Source organism: Spea bombifrons, chromosome 3 (genome assembly GCF_027358695.1).
Source record: "Spea bombifrons isolate aSpeBom1 chromosome 3, aSpeBom1.2.pri, whole genome shotgun sequence".
In the NCBI taxonomy this organism is placed as follows: domain Eukaryota; kingdom Metazoa; phylum Chordata; class Amphibia; order Anura; family Pelobatidae; genus Spea; species Spea bombifrons.
Genome location: NC_071089.1, coordinates 44331674 through 44353480, shown reverse-complemented (window position 1 = coordinate 44353480; position 21807 = coordinate 44331674). Strand labels below are relative to the sequence as shown.

Sequence of the window (21807 nt, the reverse complement as noted above, 5' to 3'; positions counted from 1 at the left end):
ATGCAGGTAAAAAGTGGAGACTTAGAACTTCTAATATATACAAATAATATTAAAAAGTACACAAATCATCAAAACATCTTATAAATTGATATAAAATATTCATCCAATTTGTAAAATGCCTTTATTTGCCAGCTAAAAACTCGTAAGAAAATGTAAAGGCTTATTAAAAATAAAGAAAAAAAAAAGACTACTCTTTGGTAACCAATGTTTTCCAGGTAAAAAAATGGCGTCATGTTTTTCTTATTAAATGACCCTTTTAATGCCAACCATTTATATATAAAGGTTACACAAATAGCTTTGTAGTGCAAAGTTCTCTGATTTAAAAAAAAAAAAAAAAGTTTGTATAGGAACTAAAATCATTCTGAAGCTACAAAAATGTATTACATTGCAAACGAATTGCAGGCCCCCTCACCGGCTAAGTATTGAACTCCTTGGCAGTGTAAAAATGCTTTCAATTAAACTGTGGGTCTACCATTCATTGCGATCAATAGGTGATGTGTTTATCTATGCCAGCCTACAACATTTCTCAATTTGAGTCTACATAGGCAATGTACTTTTGAGAGCATACAATGCAAACGTCTGGTGTTTTTTTTTTGTATTTTCTTTAATTTTTGACAAATGAAGTCCTAATGAAGAAATAAACCTGGAATTGTACCGCTGCACAGCAGCTGAAAATACACAACAGGAGCTAATGACTATAATAATAATAATAATAATAGGAAGGATTCTGAAAAAAATAGTACCAGAATAATTATAAACCAAAGATCTGCTCGGGTTAAACTGACAAGACTCTATCTGCCACCAATAGCACTCAATGTATAAGGCTTGGATTATGATCCAGATCATGCCAGCAATGTGTCTCTAGTTTAACCATACCCTGTTAAATAGAACTTGCTTTATTTTAACCTAATACAATACAGCACGCATTGCTATATGCTTGCTTAGCAAAAGTGATTGGATTACAACTTCCATTACCTCCAGAAAGCTAGGATCTGACTGCAGATCATCAACCTGATATCGCATCCTTGGGTCAGCTTTCCTGAATACGCTTGCCCCTTTCTTCCCAATATGAGTTTTAAAGGATCCAACTCCAGAAGAAGCATCAGTAGTTTTTGACAACTCCAACCTCTTGCACTAACTGCACAACAGGTCATCCCTGCCAATCACTACTTTAAATACACTGCAATGCATTACCATTTAGTATTACAGGTGCCTGGTACATCCAACATTAGTCCGTGTCCAGGTCATTCTCAGTGCTTCGCTGGGACTGGTTGCATTTTGATTAGAATGATCAGCCCCCCAGATAAACCTTAGCTTTTTTCTTCACTTTGTAAAAGTCTACTCATCAAGTCTATATCAACTTTGTCATTGTTCCCTTCGGAATCCACAGATTCATTAATTCCAGAATCAGATCTATCAAACCTGTCAAGGCTCTTTGTGATTATAAGCGGCATCTTTGGGAAGCTTTCTACAGTATCAACAGCTTCACCTTCTCCTTCACAAATTACAGTCATAGGGCTGCTCTGGAGTCGGCTACGGACATTATACTTGCTGCTTGCTGCAGAAGGAGGTGTTCTTGAACGGCTGTATCTGGTCCCCGAGACTGACATGCTTCTGGGCATGAGTCCTTCACTCTTGGCCCATTCCTCCTGTGCCCTCTTGTTCTTGTTTGGTGAGGTCAAAGTTGGGCTTTCTGGGTGGTCCATTGTTGTGTCTGACATGGATCGCTGAAACCTTGGATCAGTGTGCTTCAGCATTTCTGCTGCAGACATACGTGACCCACATTCTGACCTACTTCCCTTCTTCAACAAGAGAGCTTTAAAGTTGTCGCTGCTGGTACTGGATTTACGAATGCTTCTTTGGATTGCTCCTGTCTGCTTGAAAGTACTGATATTTGGTGGACCTCCGGTTGGTGTGACAGGCGGAGAGGGAGAGTGATTTCTACGATCATCATCAGAATCCTTGCGGCCAAGAATTTTCCTTTTGGATCTATATTAAAAAACGAAAAAAGAACCAATATATGAAAAGTGTTCTCCTATAGTGCCTGTTCATCCTAGATTAAATGACTCTCCTAAATAAGTCACCCTCTTTGACCGGACACAGTTTCACATTGTATGTTTAATGTGCAGTTCCAGTGGGCATGGTGCTTTTGAGGAGCTAAAAGCACAGTCTTAACAATGTAGTACCCAATTTCAATGATAGGACATTATATAGTTTATTCTATCCTTCTACAACTGTACTTAACAATCAGTAAGATTTGATTAAATTATACTATATTCCTCATTTACCTTGTACAATCAATTGTATTTTCTGACAACCTTATTGTTTATAAGTGTTAGATTATATTGTATCCAAAGGTTTAATTCATCAATCTTAACTAGAGCTGCTACCAGGGCAAGTTCTAGGGGGTTCATGGAAATGTCTGCAAGGTGGTCATAAGCTATTGTTCTGATGTTACTTTATGGTGTGCTTTGGAAATTATTACAGCTTAATGTAAATAAACAAGAATTGTAAATGCAAATATGTGGGAATTAGATAATTGTAAATGTATACAACTACTGTACTACGCAAAATGCCCAGGCTAACCTTGCAAGAATTTTAAGGTTTTCAGAACTTTTGTGTAAATTGTAGCGAGCCATCTTCACCACATGATGGCATTAGAGTATATTCATATTGTAAAGACTTAGACAAAATAGAGCTGTAATGTGTTAGTTGCTTAAAGAAACAAAAGCACATTTGTTAAAGATGATGCCTTTCTTGGCTAGCTAAATACCGTTAGGTTACAAGCATTTGAAATTATTAGGACTCTTTCGCAATGTATAGGTATTCTCAAAAACATATAAAATAAAGCAAATATTTGCATTTTTAGGTTTTTATTTGGTGTGTATCCAATAAAGGCAAATTCAATTAAATAAAAGCTACCTCGTTAACAAAATGCACATTGTAAATCCTTATGTTAACCAATAAGTAAACAGTTGTTTTCCACTAGTGCAGGAGCATGTCTATTTTATGGATCATGAAGGAAATCTGAAGAGCATCCTGATTTTGTTAGTGACACTGCGGCATCTCAAGAAGAGCTGTCTGCTTATACCCACCAAACATGCAAGGAGTAGAATGGCAAAAGTCAGTTAGTCCGTAGGTACAGCAAGAGGAGAGTAAACATTCAGACAATGAGAAAGCGTATTGCCTCCCTGTTTTGGACCTCTGATATATGCTATAAAATACAGTGTAAAAATTGTTTCTCTGCCATACATGAGAACTAAATGGAACTGCAACATTAACATATCCAATCCTGCATGTACCCAAGACTAAAAGTTATTTTTAAAGATACTTGGAACAGTCTTTTCCAAATACAAGTTTAAAAACAGCATCTTTCAACCGGACAGTCTAGATTCAGAACAATCAAAAACATGATGGATAATGAGAGGAAGTGTTTCAAAATATGTAGCTCTCGGGAGTAAAAACAAGTTTTCAATGTCATCACAAAGGGGTCTAGAATGGTTTGGAATGGATTAGACATACACATGTCCAACACTGGTAATATACACAGCCACAGGGCTAGTGTACCATTTTACTTGCCAGTTTCAGCCATTCTTGCCATGAGGCATTGGCGTTGAACTTCTGTCCCAAACTGCATTGTGGAACGAGCATAGAAAAGAGGGGGGCATTGTCAGCAGAAAGTTGGAAAAGGAGGTAATATGTTTGATGAGGGAAGAAAAAAAATCAAATGGATATTACATATTAATCTAGCAAAGTTAATTTTTTTTTTTTTAATTATATATATATATATATAACATCCAAAAATAGTTACCGCCACTCCAGGGACTTCTTTAAATAATCACTCGAGAAACTGCAGTTTTCTAATCAACGTTTCAGTCTGTTTATTAGACTTTCATCAGCAGGTCCTGATGTCCTGATGAAAGTCTAATAGACTGAAACGTTGATTAGAAAACTGCAGTTTCTCGAGTGATTATTTAAAGAAGTCCCTGGAGTGCCGGTAACTATTTTTGGATGTTATAAGATTTGCTGTTGGAGCTACTTGGCACCGGGCTAAAAAAGTGGTGATTGGTGTGCAATTGTTAATTTTGGACTTATATATATATATATATATATATGTATATATATATAACTTGAAGGCAGCAAATATATTCTAGCATTGGCCACCCAAAGAAATTTTAGATAGGGGAGTGGCAAAGGCAAAATAAAAGTAATAGTCCTTTCTCTTGCTTTTATCCATTTCTTAATTTCATCTCTTATGCACATTTCTTACTATTTTCCTCCTTGGCTTTACCACTCAAATAATGTATGCCCTTCCTGTTTCCTTTCCACTTTAAATGGCCCAGCTGACATATCAACCACCACCCATTTCACTTGCCAGTGGATGCCAATGGTTGCACTAACGGGTGCGTAATCAGTTTTAAATTTTTATTTTTTTTATTATGTCGACATATTAACAGCCCTAAACAGTAAATGGGGAAAAAAATAATTTAAGATTTAAAAAATAAGAATTTGGGTCAGTGTTTAAAGTGCCCTCGAAAACAATACGTGCCAAGGCCAAAGCAGATATTCATATCTAAAATAACAAGGTATTATCGTATTCCACTTGTGGTACTGTGATAACTTTTTAAAGTTCACGGCTGTCTTAAAAAAATTAAAATAAACAGATGGTATCATTACACAGCATCCTGCCAAAAGAAATCTTGCACTGACAGAACAGCCTACGTAGCGTAGGAGAGGCGAGAAGATTACCTATGAATTGCTGCAAAAAGATCCTCTGTGGTCCTTGGTCTTGTTGGGGTCATCACTTGCTCCTTATTATCCTCTTTGCAACTGCTTGTCTGCAGTGGGGAAGCACTTATATTTCCTGTCTCAAACACTTCAACATAAAAATTAAAAAGTGAGTATCTACATATTTAGGAGTTTTAATACATAGTATCTTTTAAAATATCAATTTTGCATACCTACCAAACATTCAGGAAACAAATACTATTCCTCCTTACTTTATGGATTAGTTAAACCAAATTTCTTATTTCTCACATATAAGGTCAAGGGATGGGTTAGCATAGTAAAATAGGAGCTCATTTGAGTAGGACCCTGAATTCACTTAAGATATATTATTTTAAGCAGTTTAAACATATCATTTTAACATGTTAGTGCACCTTAAAGCAAACCAAGAAAGTCATAAAAAAATGAAAGGCTTACCACTTTCCTCTTCCTCTAGTACTTTTTGGTCACATCTAGGACTCGCAGTCTTGCTCTCTGGAGTATGAACCACCTCTGACATTGTTAGTTGTTCACCCTCTTTCTGAAGATTTTGAGTTTCCAGGTGTAAGTGGGGGGTAAGAAATATGTTTTCTACTTCTACTTCACAAGAGGATAAACCAGCTTCTCCTACTGGATAAGCTAAACCAACAGCTTCCTTTGGATCGTTTTCAGCTGCTCTTCGTCCATCTACCTCTTCACAATGTTCGCTTGTAGATTCTCTTTCTGAGGCATTTGGCAAGCTTCTCACATTCTCATTGACTTGAGCTATTTTTTCTCCTGCCAAATCAAGCTGTGGAGGTGGAACGATAAGGAACAATTTGGGTTTCTTTGAAACAGGAGGAGGCTTCTTGTTGGGAGATGCATTTGGCGTAGTTTGTGAAGTGCTTGGTTTCTCTTCTGGAGATGACATTTCGGACACAATTGTTGTGTTGCCATTGTGCGTATTAGTTTGATACAAGTCCTCGCACTTCTGTTCTGGAAATGTCTTTTCTGCCGATACCTTAACTGTGGTTAATGTAACTGTATTACTCTGAAATTCAGAAGATTGCAGCTCATCTGTCGTATTGCAATTTTTATTTTCTCTGTTGTAAACACTAGTGTTGAGATCTAGGGTGGCAGATGGTACTAAAGATGGCCGTGAAAATAAGGATGACGTTTCATTCTGAGGTTTGGGTTCTGGCTCCTGCTCAGCTAATTTTTCATTTTCCAGTTTTAATGATTTTTTAACAGACCTTAACTGTACCATTTGCAATGCATGAGTTGTAACAAGAGGAGTGACTGGTCTTAGAAGTTCCTGTTTGTTGTCCTGATTATTGAGAGGTTTATCATTCTCCTCTTTTCTTTGTAGAGTTGTTTCAATCTTTGTTTTCAGCACCTTAGTGTTTAGGGGAGGAGCAGGAGGAGGGACCTTGGAGTGCATGATGAGTGGTGGTGGAGGGGGAGGACAACTTACAGGTGAACACTTATCAGTATTTTGGGATTGTGGAGCCCATGACGTTTCATCAGCAATAGATGGGAACATTGTTACCTCCGGAGGTGGTGGTGGGAAATTAGGAGAAGATGGCACTGTGCCAATATCTACTACATCCATACAAGGTGGGGAAGGTGGGTCAGGAGTGAGTGGGGGTGTTGGGGGAGTGTGAAGTGGAGTTAAAATTACATTAGACTTTTTAACGCTTTGCTGTATAGAATCTGATGTATTTGATGAAAGTGAAGTGGATGAAGATGAAATGGAAACTGATGATATCAAAGAAGATCGTCTTTCAGGCACTTTAGGCTTCATTTTGTTTTTTACATTTCCGGGAGACATGTTTTTTAATAGTGCAGGTACAGGTGTCAAGGTGGTGGGGGTATTTGACTGGCTTGAATACCCACTAGATGGTGAAGTCACTCTACAGGGCTTCTCTGGAGATGTACCATTTGGTTTGGCTATGCCTCCGTGATATTTTGGCATGGAAACCTTCACTCCACAGCGCACTTCACATGTATTGTAATCATTAATTCCAGATGATCTGCTTGGAGAGTGTTTTGGCTGCTCATCAGAAGTCCGTGCATAGTCTATAACGTAACTCCATTGATCTGCGTACTCAGATTTTATGCTGCTTGTTTCGCTCTGTGAGGGAGTGACAGCACATATTGAGTACAGATTGGTGGCTGTAGCTGACATTCCACTACTACTTGCACTGACTGTACTTTGGCTGCGTGACCGAAGGACCCAAGGATCTTCATAGTCACTGCAGGGGCTTTGTGAAGCTGAACTACTGGTTTTGCCTTTAAGGTTTAAGTGCAAGGATTGCTGAAGTGATGCAATCAGTGTTTCACTGAGCACCTGCCCATTGGACTTAACATGTTTCTTCGGTGGCCTCCTAAGTGAGTCTGTTCTAGAAGGAGGTGGAGGGGGCTTTTTTGGCTTCTTTAAAGATATGCTTCGTGTGAGTGACCTGTCACTGTAGTTTGACTTGGAATCTACACTGCCAGTGTCCTTCTTATCAAAGATATTAATTACGCTGTGTCTAGGGTTATGAATTATATTGTTTTGGCTACATGAGCTTATACCAGAATCAACATGCATGGATGTGTAATAGCCATCATGATCCACAGAGTACAAAGAGCTTGTGTCTGCTTTTCTCTCTGAACTACAGGTACTCATGTTACTTACAGGAGAGCTTGAGACAGCAGATGGCAGTTTTCTTGAGAGACCCCTAGGGTCATTCTCTCCCATTTCATATGACCAATGGTCTGCACTAGCAATGCTGCTGGTTATGCTGCCATTTCGTTGTCTGCCATCTGAGCAGCTTGATTCACTATGTGTGTCGCTGTCCTGTGAGTGGCTGTTGAAGCCAGCATCAATTTTGTAGCTCATGGCCTGTGGTATATTGTTTAGATTCCTTGAGTCACGTATGGCGATCACTGTTACGGCATTTGGTGACATTGTATCAGAGGTTTGTGAGTGTCTAGTAGAACTGTAGTTACCGCTTAGGGAACGATTGACATCTTTAACACTTACATTACGATCCCGACACATGGTCTTACTATGCGAAGATGAACAGTGGGGCGATACTTTGCTTTCCAATTGTCCAGTGCTTTGAGAGGTGTGAATTGCAATCACTTCAGAAGAAGACGACAGCATGGCATTTGGAATGACGCTGGTTGAATATGCAGCATGTGGTGAGACTGTGCATGCTGGGTTTGAAAAAACCTCATCTTCAGAGCCCCTAACCTCTTGGGATTTTGGCCTCTGAAGAGATCCAGCTCTGGGGTTATTCCTCAAGTGAATTACAGTATTATCCACTTGTAATTTGCTTAGCTGGCGTGGCAAAGAAATGAAAGAGTCCTCTATCTGGTTGATCTCACCAGGCTTCTGCTCAAGGGATTGCAGACAGACTCGCGCTCCTGGCCTTGGCAAGCTACGGAAGTTAAGCTCACCATTCACTCGTGGAGAAGATCCTGCAGAGTCATTGAGTGTAGACATGTTTCCTGATGAACTGGACATGAGAGCTGCAATACCTTGCCCTTTCTGTGCTCGGATTCTTCTGACTGATGGGGGAATTACCTTTATATCATCAGTCTGGCAGCTAAAATCTCTCATATCTGTACGCTGTATTGCAGGTCGACAGGTGTCCAGTGGGTTATAGTCATCCGGTATATGCAAAGAATGTCCTCTGAACTCTTTCTGTCCAGTACCTGCTGCTGAATTAGAACAAATATATTTAGTTGACTTCATAAGGAAAGGACTTTTTCAATTTGATATAAACACTTGCTTCCCATATCTTGGAAAAATCAAACACTCCTAGAGCACACAAAAATGTTGCCAATAAAATACAATTTATCATCATCAAAAAACTGTTAACACACTGTTAACACAAATCAATGGGAATTTTTGAAAACAGATTGGTGACAAAGACCATAGCATGCAAAGAAAGATTTTTTTGCTAATATTGTTATTGGAAATATAATTGTATAAAATATTTCAACCACCCTCACCCCACACACAACATGGATCATGCTGTCAATGAGATTCAGTCTAAACTTGTAGATCGATTGGTGCTGGTAACTGAAACAAATTTAATGATCTTCTACATAGGAGGAATGAGGAGGTGTGGGTGTTGTCTAAGGGTGTGCTGCCATGCACATTATTTGTAGCTTTGCAAAAAAAATCCTGTCACCTCATGCTCAACACATACAGATAATTACGGCAACCACTCCAGTTTGAGAAGACGTTGACATGTTTCAGAAACCCAGAACCTAGGAAGAACCCTGGACTTTACATAAAAACATGGCACATGCAGTTGTTTTCACCGCAGAAATAGAGGCTTTGATATCAGCACATCACCTGACAATTCCAGAAATGTTTTTAAGTTAGTATATAAATAACAGTGAACATATATTTGGGAAATGGAAAAGGAACAATGTTATTTACATCACAGATATTAAGGAACTGCCATGGGTTCCATTTAAGTTGTTAGTAGGTTGCCTCATCTTTCTTGGCTGGGAACAATTTAAAGTTATGTTGTATCTAACACCTTTTTTCCAATGGCTATCAGACTGTATTGTTTGATGGGTGGTGGTAGGTGTAATTAGACTGGTAGTGATGAGCAGTGAGGATGGCTTTTTTTGATGGGATACAGTTCTGATGAGCCATACCTAGCTCCTTTTGTATGTTGTCAGGAACGCCTGTTATAGTCTTTCTCCTTTTGACTTTCTTCTGCCGCCTTACCACAGTATCTGTGTGAATAAGTGACCGCCGGAAGCTGGCCTGGCGGTCGAAATTCTCCCCTGATACAGAGTAGTAGAACAAGCGAGGCAACATTAATACCAAGCACCTCTAACATCATGCATTGGTTACCTCTACACTACTCAAAGAATAACAAGGAAGGCTTTAATGGATGATGTTAGTGTATTCTCAGAGCAAAGACAAACACACGAAAGATATAAAACAGGTTGCCACAATAAAGGTTTCAGAAGATGTTTATCTTTAAGTAATAAAGAGTGATTTAAAATTAAGGGTGTATAAAAATGGTGAATAATATAAGAAGCAACACTAAAATCAAATAATGGTCAATTTAATTACCTATTTTTAAATTATAATGCTTTGTGTTGACTTTGTACAGGCGTAATACCAAAGAGAATATGCAGACTGATTTTAAAGCTCATATGCCATACTGTCTCCATGAAGATGGTCTCACAGAATTAAATTAGAAAGTGAATCTGATAATTTTTAAAGAAATACAGCTTTTTTTTTTTTAATTCTCACATAATCTGGTTACAGGTATAAAAAGAAGACAGAAATCCTTATTGTGGCAGCATTAAAGATGGTTTGAAATAGTATATAATGGGTACCAAGTAACAGAACTGTCAGGCATTATGTTTAGTAATTGCTTCCAAAGGAAGTAATCCATAGTGTTGAAAAGAAAAACCTCTGCAATTGCATGGTATGCATTTCCCATAAGCTTCCTTCATTAAATGATCTGGTCACTTTATTAATGAAGTAAGGAAAGTGAACATGCAAAATGTTATTTCAGGCACTGTTAAAGCTGCATGCATTCAAACAAAATAATAAAAAAAAACACCCCACAAACAAAATGAGAAAAGGTTTCCTAACCATCGTAACACTAAAGACTCCATCTTAGTATGAACATTGTATTCATTTAGTACAAAGAGGGCTCTGCTGACATTGTGATGCAATAAGGCCCAGACTGCAATGATGGTATTGAATTTCACTGACCCTCAAAGATGCAGTCTTTAAGAGATCAGTACAGCAAAACGTGTGGACATTTTTCTGTGTCTGCTATGTTACATACCAGATCACGGAAAGGTAAGGAGCCTAGCAGCCTTCCATATTGTTTCATAAAAAAACATGGCAGCAGGAAGCTACATTAAAAAAAATATATAATGGCCACACGTATGTATCCAATTTTGGACCTTTTCTTTGAACTCTGCATTGTCTTTCCAAAAGCATGTCAATTTATTTAAACTGTTAATCATTATAGGAGCTGTATCAGTAACATTGTGGAAATGCAAACTGCTAAGCTATTCTAATGTATCCCCAGATTCAGAATTTTATGTATTACTTTGCCATAAAATGGATGATCAGACTACCCAACACACCTATAGAAGAAGCTATACTGCAGGGGCCCAGTAACAGCTTTGAAAATGGGTGACATATTTAAACACACGCCACATAATACCAAAATGGTGGGGTATACTCGCAGTAACCACACTTCCCTGCTACTATAGCGTCAATCATATGCTTGTTACCTGACAGCCGACAAAGGCAGAAATAAAATAAAACCCCTTCACTGCCCAATAAACCAAAAGTATATTATAATATTTAAAAAAAGTTAAAATGGTGCAGTATGTATGGAACATTTAAGGTAATTTTCATTATTATATGTAAAAATGTGTTTTCTATATAGCTTTAAAACAAAAGCTAAAGAAAAAACAAAAAAAAAACAATAAAACATAATTTGCTTGGGTAATCCAAAAGAGAGAGGGGCATTATGGTTGAACAAAGATATATAAAAAATCTAGAACCTTTTCCATTAAGGAGTTAATATAATTACAGCCTGTTTTTTTTAAGTGTGTTTTCCAGTATAAAAAAAGTAATTTAGTACCCTTCAATATATTAATAATTAAAAAAAACAGAAGAGAAATCACAATTATTTCAAATTAAGGCACAAAACCCCCAGTGTTTAACCCCTTAAAACAATGAGACACACACACACACCGGTTCAGGAGCCACACCCAATGAGCTTATGCTCCCAAGATACCCCACATAAGAAAAGGAAGCAGTATAAGTACTTCTGGCAGACTGGTCTGTATAATAAATGTACTTATAATATGTACTCATAATATGTATGGGGACATAGCTGTAGAATGAGACTTTGTACAGTACCACTTTAAATGATAGCACTAAAAAAATAGAAACGAAAAGATTCTTTTTTATATCTTAATCTTGAACTTGTATACTGCCAGAATGAACAATTGAACTTTAGCTATAAGAAGTGTTTGTAATGCTCTTTTCTTCATTTAAAGTGCTCCAGCTAATTAATCATCCTGGAAGGTCAAACAAATACAACAGCCTTGTTACCTGTTTAGTAGGATGCCCCCTCTATGTATAAAACAAATCCCGAAAGTGCTACAGACAGAACAGCCACTAGGGGGCAGACTGGCTGCACACCAACCATACATTCTTTAACTCATTCAGGCTTTGTCTCAGCTGCCATCAGGTCTTGAAGAATGAATGACTCTAACCCTCCCCTCCCCCACTTTCTTTGTGTTGTATTGTAAGGGAAATCAGTAAAAAGAAATGTGCACAACTTGCACTAAGACCTTAAAACATTTTTCTACATCGTTATATCAAATATGACAAGAAATTGTACATACAAACACCACATGCTTTTTTAGGGAAAGAGACAGGTAAATATTTAAATATAATTTTTAAAGATTTTTTTTTCCTGTACATTTTTTACGCTCTGGGCTTGATATTTCGGGACATGTTAATAAAAATAAAATACTGAAATCATTATTGAGAATTTGGTATTTTAGTAGTATCTTGATGTTTAGGGAGTTGCATAGTCTAATTTTTGCTCCATCTCACCAAATCATGCTAAAGTTATCAGGTGGTCCCTACAGAGTGTTAAGGAATTATGTTAAAATACAAGATTATTGCCATTTTATTGCACAATAAATACAGTATAGCCTTGTCACATCTAAACATATACGGCATGAAAGGGGAGTCTTTTATTTATTTTTAAATCGTGTCCAAAAATTATGAAATGGATGTCTATTGGCAAAATGGTAAGCAGTAGGACCTTAGCATTGCAACTAAAGGTTCATCGTTGTGTTTATACATACATAGATGCCCAGGCAGGTAATGGCTGGCTGACTACAATGTGATTTGCAGTCCAGCTATGTTTGAGTACTGAAAATTGTACCGCATTCATATACTGAGTACTTGCTGCAAGTTTGGTCTGCAATTAAAACTTATTATAACATGGCCGGCTTTGTTAAATATTCCATTCTTTGTAATGCTGGTAATCATACCTGATACATTTATTGGTATCACATCAGTCTGTATTGCCTGCGCCTCCTGGCGCATCTTCTCCTCTGGAGTGGGAAGCGGGAGTGACTTAGTCCAGTTGGTGTGAGTATCAGAGAATTCTTGTGAAACTGGAGTTTTAGGCCTTTTCCCTGGCAGAAGCTTTTCCTCTTCGCTTGAAGAAACAGAAAACTGAAAAAGTAAAGGAAAGCCGTTACAGGGTGATGCATAATTTGCTTTTTTTGTTTCAAAAATGTCTTCTATCTAAACAGAATCTAGACTTACAGTGAAACTGAATACTCTCAACATTGGCTGACTTGATTACATTTATTTTTTAATAAAATGATTCCATGTAATGATGTGATTGTTAGCAAATCGTGTCAAAATCTTGTTCTATTCATGAACGAAAATGCTAACAAACAGGGAAATCAAAGTGTTTTTTTTTTTTTTATCCACGGTTGCCTCTGGGATCCACAGACTTATATGATTCAGATTATAACTCCGACAACAAACCTGGCCACATAATGTGCACAGATGGAGCGCGCTGTGATTAATAAAGCCCGCGGAATCACACCTTTTAATTTATTCAACAATGCATTTTGGAACCAACACATTAACCAAAAAAGGGGCACAAAAGGAAATAATTTTATTTCCCACCTCTATGTATGAATCTTATATTGTCCAATGTTGACAATTATCAACTATTTGGTAAATCAAGGATTGCATTACATGAAATAATGAGCCTCCGCACAGTTTCTAAAGTATCTAATAAAGTGTCTAATAACGCAATCTACATTACATTAGATACTCCCCAATCACTGTTTCTCATTCATTTTCGCCACAGACATAGCATATTCCATTTTAACTATGTAGCTGAAGAATGTTAAGATTTTTATTCTGCGCTTCATGAGCACAATTATATGTGGTGTTTTTCCTAATAAGCCTTGAACACATATCAGTTGGGACATAACTGAACCTGAGTGGTGCTCAGGTGATACGTTTATCACTTTATAAGCAGTAATACCCAATTTTTGGCCTTTTCTGACTGGTAAACAAAGTGTGTTTCACTAAGAAGCAGAAGACACCAGAGGTAATGCATTCCCAAGGCTTTCTCCCGTAGTATTAAGGTTTGGCGTAGGACTCTGCAAGCACCCATCTACCACAGAGGTACAAAACCTGTGCCGCAAACTAAAAACTGGAGTAGCCAAGTGCTAAAAAGTAAAAAAAAGGAACAAGGGGGTACTGATGGAGTTTCACAAAGGAACATGTACTTTTTTAAACATATATGTTCTTCTGAGTACTCCAGGGTTTGTTAATTATAAGATGCAATGGCTATAAGAAACACCACTTTTCGCTGTTGAAAGAAGATAGAAAGTTCTATGTTAAGCAGAATTTCTTTTGGAATAGAATGGAATGGAATGTGATTATTATCCTTTCAATGTCGCTGAATAATGCATATGTCTTGTAGATCCCAGAATGTGTCCATCTCTAAACTATTAAAAACCTGTTCACAGGTAAAAGGGTACTTGGTAAATTTGAGAATTTCTGTTTAAGAACAAACAAAGGCGGAATACACACATCTTACTCTGTATCTCACCAGGCAAGAAGTATTATGCTGGTTGTGTAAGAGGAATCACTAACTTCATCTAATTAACATAAACATATACATATTTATGATACTGCCATTACTGGAAAATTCTGATTTACTTAGCACATATATATGGATTTTTTCTACTGTGAAGTGTCAACTTTAATCAGTCCTTTTTCTTGTCTTGTAGTTAGGATAGCATTATGCCTATCCTATGGGTGTTTAAATTCCCTCAATATATCCCTCAATATATCACTTCTGCTGGGAGTTGGATTGACCGTGAAAATTGTAATAAAGTAAGGACACCTATGTAGGGGGCTGGGCACCTTGTGACGTCCAGCCTGAGGGCAGTGCAATGAGGCAACGTGGGAGCTGCAATTGATTTTTAAGGACCCTTGGCCGTTCTGGGGAGATCAAAGGTCACTGTCCACAGAAGTGGAATAGTGGCTGAAAATCTGGACTGTCCTGCAAAAACTGTGACTGTTTGGCTGCTAAATGCATACTTCCCATCAAAAAGACCTAAAGAACATATGGTGGAGATGGGCAGGTTAGAGTTACCAGAAAGCCGTTATGATGTACCTGATGAGATTATTGAAGTGAGTTACTGTATTTCACAAGAGTTGTCTTGTAATCTAACCTTAATTTCATTGATAAGTTTATGCAAAATATGTCTTCTCCATATATAACAATTACGTTCCTACCAAAATGTTTTGCAGACATCCTCCAAGGGATGTGCAATTAATAGGAAAGCTGTATAGTGACCAAGGAATGTGGACAACCCTAGGAACACTACCTAGACATAATGCATCAGCTATATAATGATATGCTTTAACTGGCACAGATTAGGAAATAACAAAAAAAACACTTACATACTTGCATGGATTTTCCCACTGAATAAAGCAACGGTTTGCCTACAGCCAGAAAATGTTCTATTCACAAGCCATAACAACTAAAGAAAAGTTTAGGGTTTTTTTTCTGGAGAGCACTGCTGCTGTTACAGAGTTTTATTGTCTCCATAGCCAAGAACTACAAACGGTTTGAAAGCATTGAGTGTTTTTTAGGTGTCTTTTCATAGTAGTGTTTCTTATTTTCGCTGCTAAAGCATTGCATAATATACATTGTTTATAATAAGCGTTGGCACTTTTTATGCATACACAAATGGTGTTGTTTGTGAAAGTGTATGAGACCTGCTTGTTAATAACAAACCGCGTTTGTTCTGATTATCAATGATTCTGCACTTGAATGGCTTGAATTCTTCTAGTTCTTTTTTTACGGAGTCTATAGAGTGCAGCTGTAGTTAACTAACCTAGCATTTTCCTTAAAACCTTTAATGAATGCTTGTGTGAAAAATCAGGACAGCCCCCCCCCCCGTGATCTATCCATCTTTGGTGTCTGCTTTCTAGTTTATATGTAGCATGACCTGATTTTATCTGATACCAATGGCTTATAAAATAGGTCAGGGGGGCTGGTGTCACTTGGAAGGTCAGTAACCGCAGAACTAACAGTGTGTACAGATGATTTCAATTTTCACATCAGCATTATGGGTTTCTGTAGGCACTAACCATTCTCATATTTACAGGCAGCCAGTACCTTACACGAGCAAAACAAAAATCAACTCTTAGAACATTTTAAACATCTTTTAGACTTCCTAGCTTTGACTGTCAATCAGATTTGACCTTTACACCGGGATACGGTATTTTGCTCCTTTTCTGTACCGCTGACAATATACATAGGACCAAACTGTGCAGCTGGCACAGAAAGTATAGACTTGTGTTACATGCGAAATTACAATATGCAAAATGTATACGAAGGTCATTACCAAGCAACACTTGACATGACAATAGACATAAACACATTTTTTAAATAGAATGTCTAGTTTCAACATTACCACCAAGGTGGAAAATTAAGCATTTCCACATTGGCTACTGGGTGATCTAAGTCATGCACAATAGGTTTAGCCGAGGGTAATTATATTTTTAAAAGCAGAGAAGCAATTCTGAGATCATGGGGATGGAACATGATTTAAGCCGGAATGTTATCTAAGCAGATCAATAGGCACCATCATTTGATTTCGTGTAACTGGTATGTCATAATATTAATGAAGAGGGGGAAAAACAAATGTATTGATACATACAGTAACATATTAAATGGCGTTAAATGCTAACATTCAGTTTGTCCTAAGCGTATGTTGTGTATTATGTAACGCGATGTGACCACGGAGTTATGTTTTATATGTTTTATAAACATATTTATTTATTTAGGGTTTGTTGTTTTTTTAAATTTAAATAATCATGAAATCTAAAAACTGAGAGCTTTTAGACAATTGCATAGATACACACATAAATGGCTATTCACAAATGTGTTTAATCAGATTGGTCATTGTATTAAAGTATTCTGCAAATTACAGTAACACATTTCTTTGCTGAAAAAATTAATTGAAACTGACTGATAAATTACCTCAATTTAGCACATGGAACAGTATACTAACAGACATCTTATGCACAAGGTCCGGATACAAGGTTAAGGTAATGATTATCCACCACTCTATTAATATGACCCAAAGTAATATCACCCTCAACATACAAACATGTAAAACATAGGTCTTGCACTTTATTTTAAACCTCTTCTGGTGAACCTATTTGGGGTAAAAGTGAATCTACTAATATAACATGCAATATGCAAGTGTATTTAAAAGGAATAATAGTTTCATATAAGCTAGTTTTATGGAACATACATGTTTGTATTGAACTGGAGACCGTATTATTACGTACAGGATCATATTACAATCTCAGCCAATCAGAATGAAGCTACTTCTTAATCTTCATAGATACATGTGAATTTAAAATTATGCTTCCATCCTCGGAACAAGCAATGCACAGGAAAGGATGTGGTGCTCAGGTGCTCTAATACAGGATATGGCAACCAGCAGCTCTCCAGGTGTGGTTTAAATCAAATATATTCAATAGCAGTTTAAGAACCAAAGGTTGTCAATCGCTGATGTATCACTAAAGTAATAACATGTGGAGCTACATGTGTCTATTCTACAGCTTGAGTACCTTGAAGGTCCAGGGCACCAAGCAACAGCAGACACTATGGCAAGATTGACAGATGCATCCTAACATATTAGACTGTGAGAAAAAGAAAAGATTAAATGAAAGAGCTTCAGTGACTAGTCAGATACCCATGAAACATGTGACTATATTATCTGCTCCAGCTTCCAATTGCAGCAAGCGTACTTCAATTTAAAAGTGCGATGTGAGACCTACTAGGTATCAAGACATCTCTCCAATGTAGAATATGTTAGTGCATGTTCGTGTGGGTCTAACCTCTAACCATAAGGGTAGAGCTTAAAAACTTAAAATACAGAATTATGTGTTTTGTGAATTCCTATAATGGTTATCATTCTTGGGAACTGCTCCACTAGGCTTCCTAGGTCTGTATTTTCATACTCACAAGACACAGAGACCTTTGGGGCCACAGTTTAATTGTGTGGTCGTCGCCTGTTGCCTATGGAGGTGGACATTAATTCCCAGGTGTTACATGATATGTTTCTGAGGAGTAAGCACTGATAGCTATAAATTACGGTATAACTAGTAACTGCAGTCCCAATGTCTCTACAGTTAAACATTAAACTCTTTACTCTCTGGACACCAATCACTTTAAAGTATCTGTTGCTAGACTCTTGAAGGCTACCACCAAGTTTCAGGATAAAATCAGCACATAGAAGTAATTTAGAATGTAAATATGAGAACTTCACACACATACTGCATCATCTGACAAGTTATTTACTGCTTATTAAAACCTAACTCATTACATTTATGTAAATGTTAATTAACCACTAAACCTAAACCGTGTTGAATCCAAAAGGAACCTTTTCTGAGCATTATATTTGTATAATTCTTTGTGTAAAACTGTTGTGAAAATTACACATCTGGATACTAACAAAAATACAATTGCTACCCCCCCCCCATTTTGAATATGGTAAATTAACCACAAAATTAGTAATTAACTAGATCTTGGAAACTACTAAGGCGATATTATACTTGGAGATTAAAGACACAGGGAAAATGGCATATTCACTTATAATTCTGGATGTGATTTGCTATAAAATCAAGACAGCTGTGTTATTTACTATACATAGATTGCTATAAGAAATGAACACTTATAAAGATTATGTGTAGCTCATTTTCTTCATCAGTGTCCTTTAAGGATCATTTTACTAATGGCTGAAATCCTTTTAGTGGTTGATAGATTGAGATAACTGTACTGATTCTTTGACCCTTTGCATTTTGCTGTGATACAATTAGACGTGGTTGTTCAGTGAAAAAAAAATATTCCGACTGCAAGCTGTCCCATCTTTTATTTAATAAATCTGTGCATTGGATAGAGGCCACTTTACAGCTAACTTTTCTAATAAATACAATAGATAACAGACTCTCAAAAAAACTGTGATTAATTAAAAAAAAGACACTGGAAGGGTGAAACTATATGTTGTTTTGTAAGATTGCAATAACAATGACCAATAATTACAGTAAAAAATCCATAATGTATTTGGCACTCTAAAATGTTTATTTTCTAGGTATACTATTTGTCTGTAGCTGATAATTTTGGGGGGAAATTTTTGTTTTGGAACAGAGTCTATGTCTTTGTAGTAAAAGCAGTTGCCTGTTAGAAGGTAGATAAGCAAAAAATGTTGTTCTAAACTTGGGATTGTGCATCACTTCTCATTCTGGCATCCCTGACAGATGACAGCCAACAGAATTTTCCTGATGATGGGGCCATTCCAATGGTTGCCATGGCGATATGAACACTTTGCACAAGAATCCATTTTTTTACATAACCTTCTATGTGATAATACATGCTGATAATACTAAATTCACACATAATTTAGTGTGCTTTATTCCTGGTAGTAGAACTCCTAAAATGTTCTTTCTCCATCACTGGATTATATACTACCAATCCTTGACATAGTGGGCATTCTCAATAGGATAAACAGTTGGAAAGGCAGATACATTGGAAAGATCATGTTACTGCCTCCACAACATATTCCATGCAGGGAGGCAGCTAGGTTGATCTAATCAGGGTATATATGTTACATTATCCCAGAAGTGCTATATCTAACCAAAATTAATATAGTTTTGAAAATATTTGAAAAGCATATGTTTTAGGTCTCATAAACAAGTTCTATATGACTAGATCCTTAGAGTACCTTGCGATCCTGTTGTTCGTCGTCTTCTTGATAATGCGTGCAAACCATATTGGAGGATGAGAAAGTTGGTCCTTGAGAATAGTACTGGGAACTGCGATATCCATCCCTCCGAAGCTTGTCACATTCTACACAAGGAAGTAAATTGAAAAGTAAGAAAGCATCCCAAAAGCAGATTAATGGTAAGTGTCTATAGATTAAAATGAATTTGGAACCAGATCAATGATGCCTGTGTTGACAAATTCAGCAAGGTGGTTGCTCCTATTAAGATTAAGCCTTTAGTTGAGGTTAATTGCTTTAATTGTGCAAAAACAACAGAAAAAGGATGTAGAGTCACATAGACCTTCAGGACTTCAGAGGCCTCTTCTTTAGATTAACAAGTGCTCCAGAAAGTTAATGTGACTGTACATCAGCTAAAGATTTAATCTGCTCTTGGACCAATACGGCTTGTGATACAACCCTCATAGGTGATATGCATTTCCCCGTAGATTAACAATGATCTCCCTTCCTTAAAACATGTTTTATCCATTAAGACACCGAATCTGACATTCTGCCATTAGGGAATGTCTGCAAGTTATGGCCTATCAGGCAAAAATATGAAATTTCTACATGCTCAACCAAAATAAACAACTATTGACGTGGTTACTGACACACTTGGAAATTCTATGGAAATTCTAGTAAAATAAAGGTTTATTTATACCAAACTAGCATTGTATTAATACAACAGTGTTGTGTCTGGGTATAATTCATTTACTTATAACTCGTCAGTGCAGGCAGAACAGTGCACAGTCCATGGCATTAAGGGGAGTGAAACATTTGTTGACCTAAATCCCCTATTACTTACATTTAACATTATGCCAACATGCAATACAAATATTGTATAGAAAGGTTACAATGATGTTTAAAAACGGTGTAGAAATAAAAAAAACATTTGTAATAACAAAATGTGGTATGTTTTTCATATTCTGCAATAACGGGATCCTACAGTGCCAGATTTAAGATGATTTTTAATTTCTATTACAGAATTGAGAAACATAGAAAAAATGAATTTGACAGCACATAAGAACCATTCGGCCCATGTAGTCTGCCTATTTTTCCTGATGTAAAGACTCGAAACTTAATCAGTCCTTGATCTTGTTTTAGATTCAGGATTGCTATATGCCTATTCCATGCATGTTTAAATTCCCTCACTGTATCAGGATTTAGAATCTTTGCACAATAATCCCTTAATAAATATAGCCAAACTCTTATCACATCCATCTGCATCTCCTAAATCTGTTTTTTCATGTATGTTTAATCAAAAGAAGTATTGTGTACACCCAAAGCGAACTTGTATATCCCTATTGATAAACACAGTAAGTTATACTAGGCCAATTATGAGGGTTCTCACAAACTATGAATGACTTTATCTGTCTTTCTTTCTGTTTACTAGGCTTCCGGGCTTTTGTTTCTTCTTCTCCTCCTTCTACTGAAGGGGGTTTACTGCTTGAATATCTCAACTGCAAAAATCTATCTTAAAAATGAGGCAAATTCACAGGTGATCATCTTGCTTGATTTTTTCTGTTTTGAGCCTCTTGCTACCTGTTTATGGAACTTCTATGAAGAATAATAAAGCATTTACACAACTTAAATTACATTGTTTTAAAGCCCTGACCTCAAACTGTGATGAACTGGAATGGAGATTAAGAGCCAGGCCTTCCCGTCCAACATCAGTTTCTGACCTCATGTTCTACTGAATAAATGGGCAAAATTCCCACAGAAACACCTTTCCCACAGAAAGAATCTTGTGGAAAGCCTTCCCAGAAGAGTGGAAGCTGTTATAGCTACACAGGAGGCACCAACCACATATTAATGTCTATGTATTATGAATGCAATGTCATAAAAGTCCCTGTTGGCGTAATGGTCAGCTGTCCCGATACTTTTGTCCACATAGTATACAATGGCAGTTTACAAATGAGGGGCTTGGAAACATTGGTTAGTTTAAATGATACCCTTGATCAACCAGCAAAAGGAAAACAGGAGGCTTTTGACCCATTAAGGCAGCTGAGAACACGTCTAAGTTTGAATGCCAACTCTTTTATCTATGTAAACATTAATAAGCACACAAAATGCTTGACAATAAATACGGCCTTTACCTCATCCTTCTGTTGTTAAAAAATAAATAGTCTCATGCGCAAAAAGTAGTTGTGTATACTGGCAAATCAAAGG

At 37.0% G+C, this 21807-nt stretch overlaps 1 protein-coding gene across 7 annotated transcripts in view; it reads right to left on the bottom strand.

Moving 5' to 3' along the window:
- Positions 1 to 585: 585 nt before the first annotated feature.
- Positions 586 to 21807, bottom strand: part of NHSL1 (NHS like 1) — a 119061-nt gene continuing 97839 nt past the window's right edge. For 3 of the 7 annotated variants that reach the window (XM_053461025.1, XM_053461030.1, XM_053461027.1), the window contains exons 3-8: positions 19603 to 19727; positions 12811 to 12997; positions 9409 to 9540; positions 5203 to 8454; positions 4750 to 4876; positions 586 to 1989 (exon numbers count right to left, since the gene is read on the bottom strand). In XM_053461025.1, the coding sequence (XP_053317000.1) occupies positions 1311 to 1989; positions 4750 to 4876; positions 5203 to 8454; positions 9409 to 9540; positions 12811 to 12997; positions 19603 to 19727 (4502 nt within the window). In that variant the 3' untranslated portion in view covers positions 586 to 1310. Of the gene's footprint in view, positions 1990 to 3111; positions 3632 to 4749; positions 4877 to 5202; positions 8455 to 9408; positions 9541 to 12810; positions 12998 to 19602; positions 19728 to 21807 lie in introns of those variants that run through there. The other 4 variants (XM_053461026.1, XM_053461031.1, XM_053461028.1 and 1 more) reach the window with 4 other exon arrangements.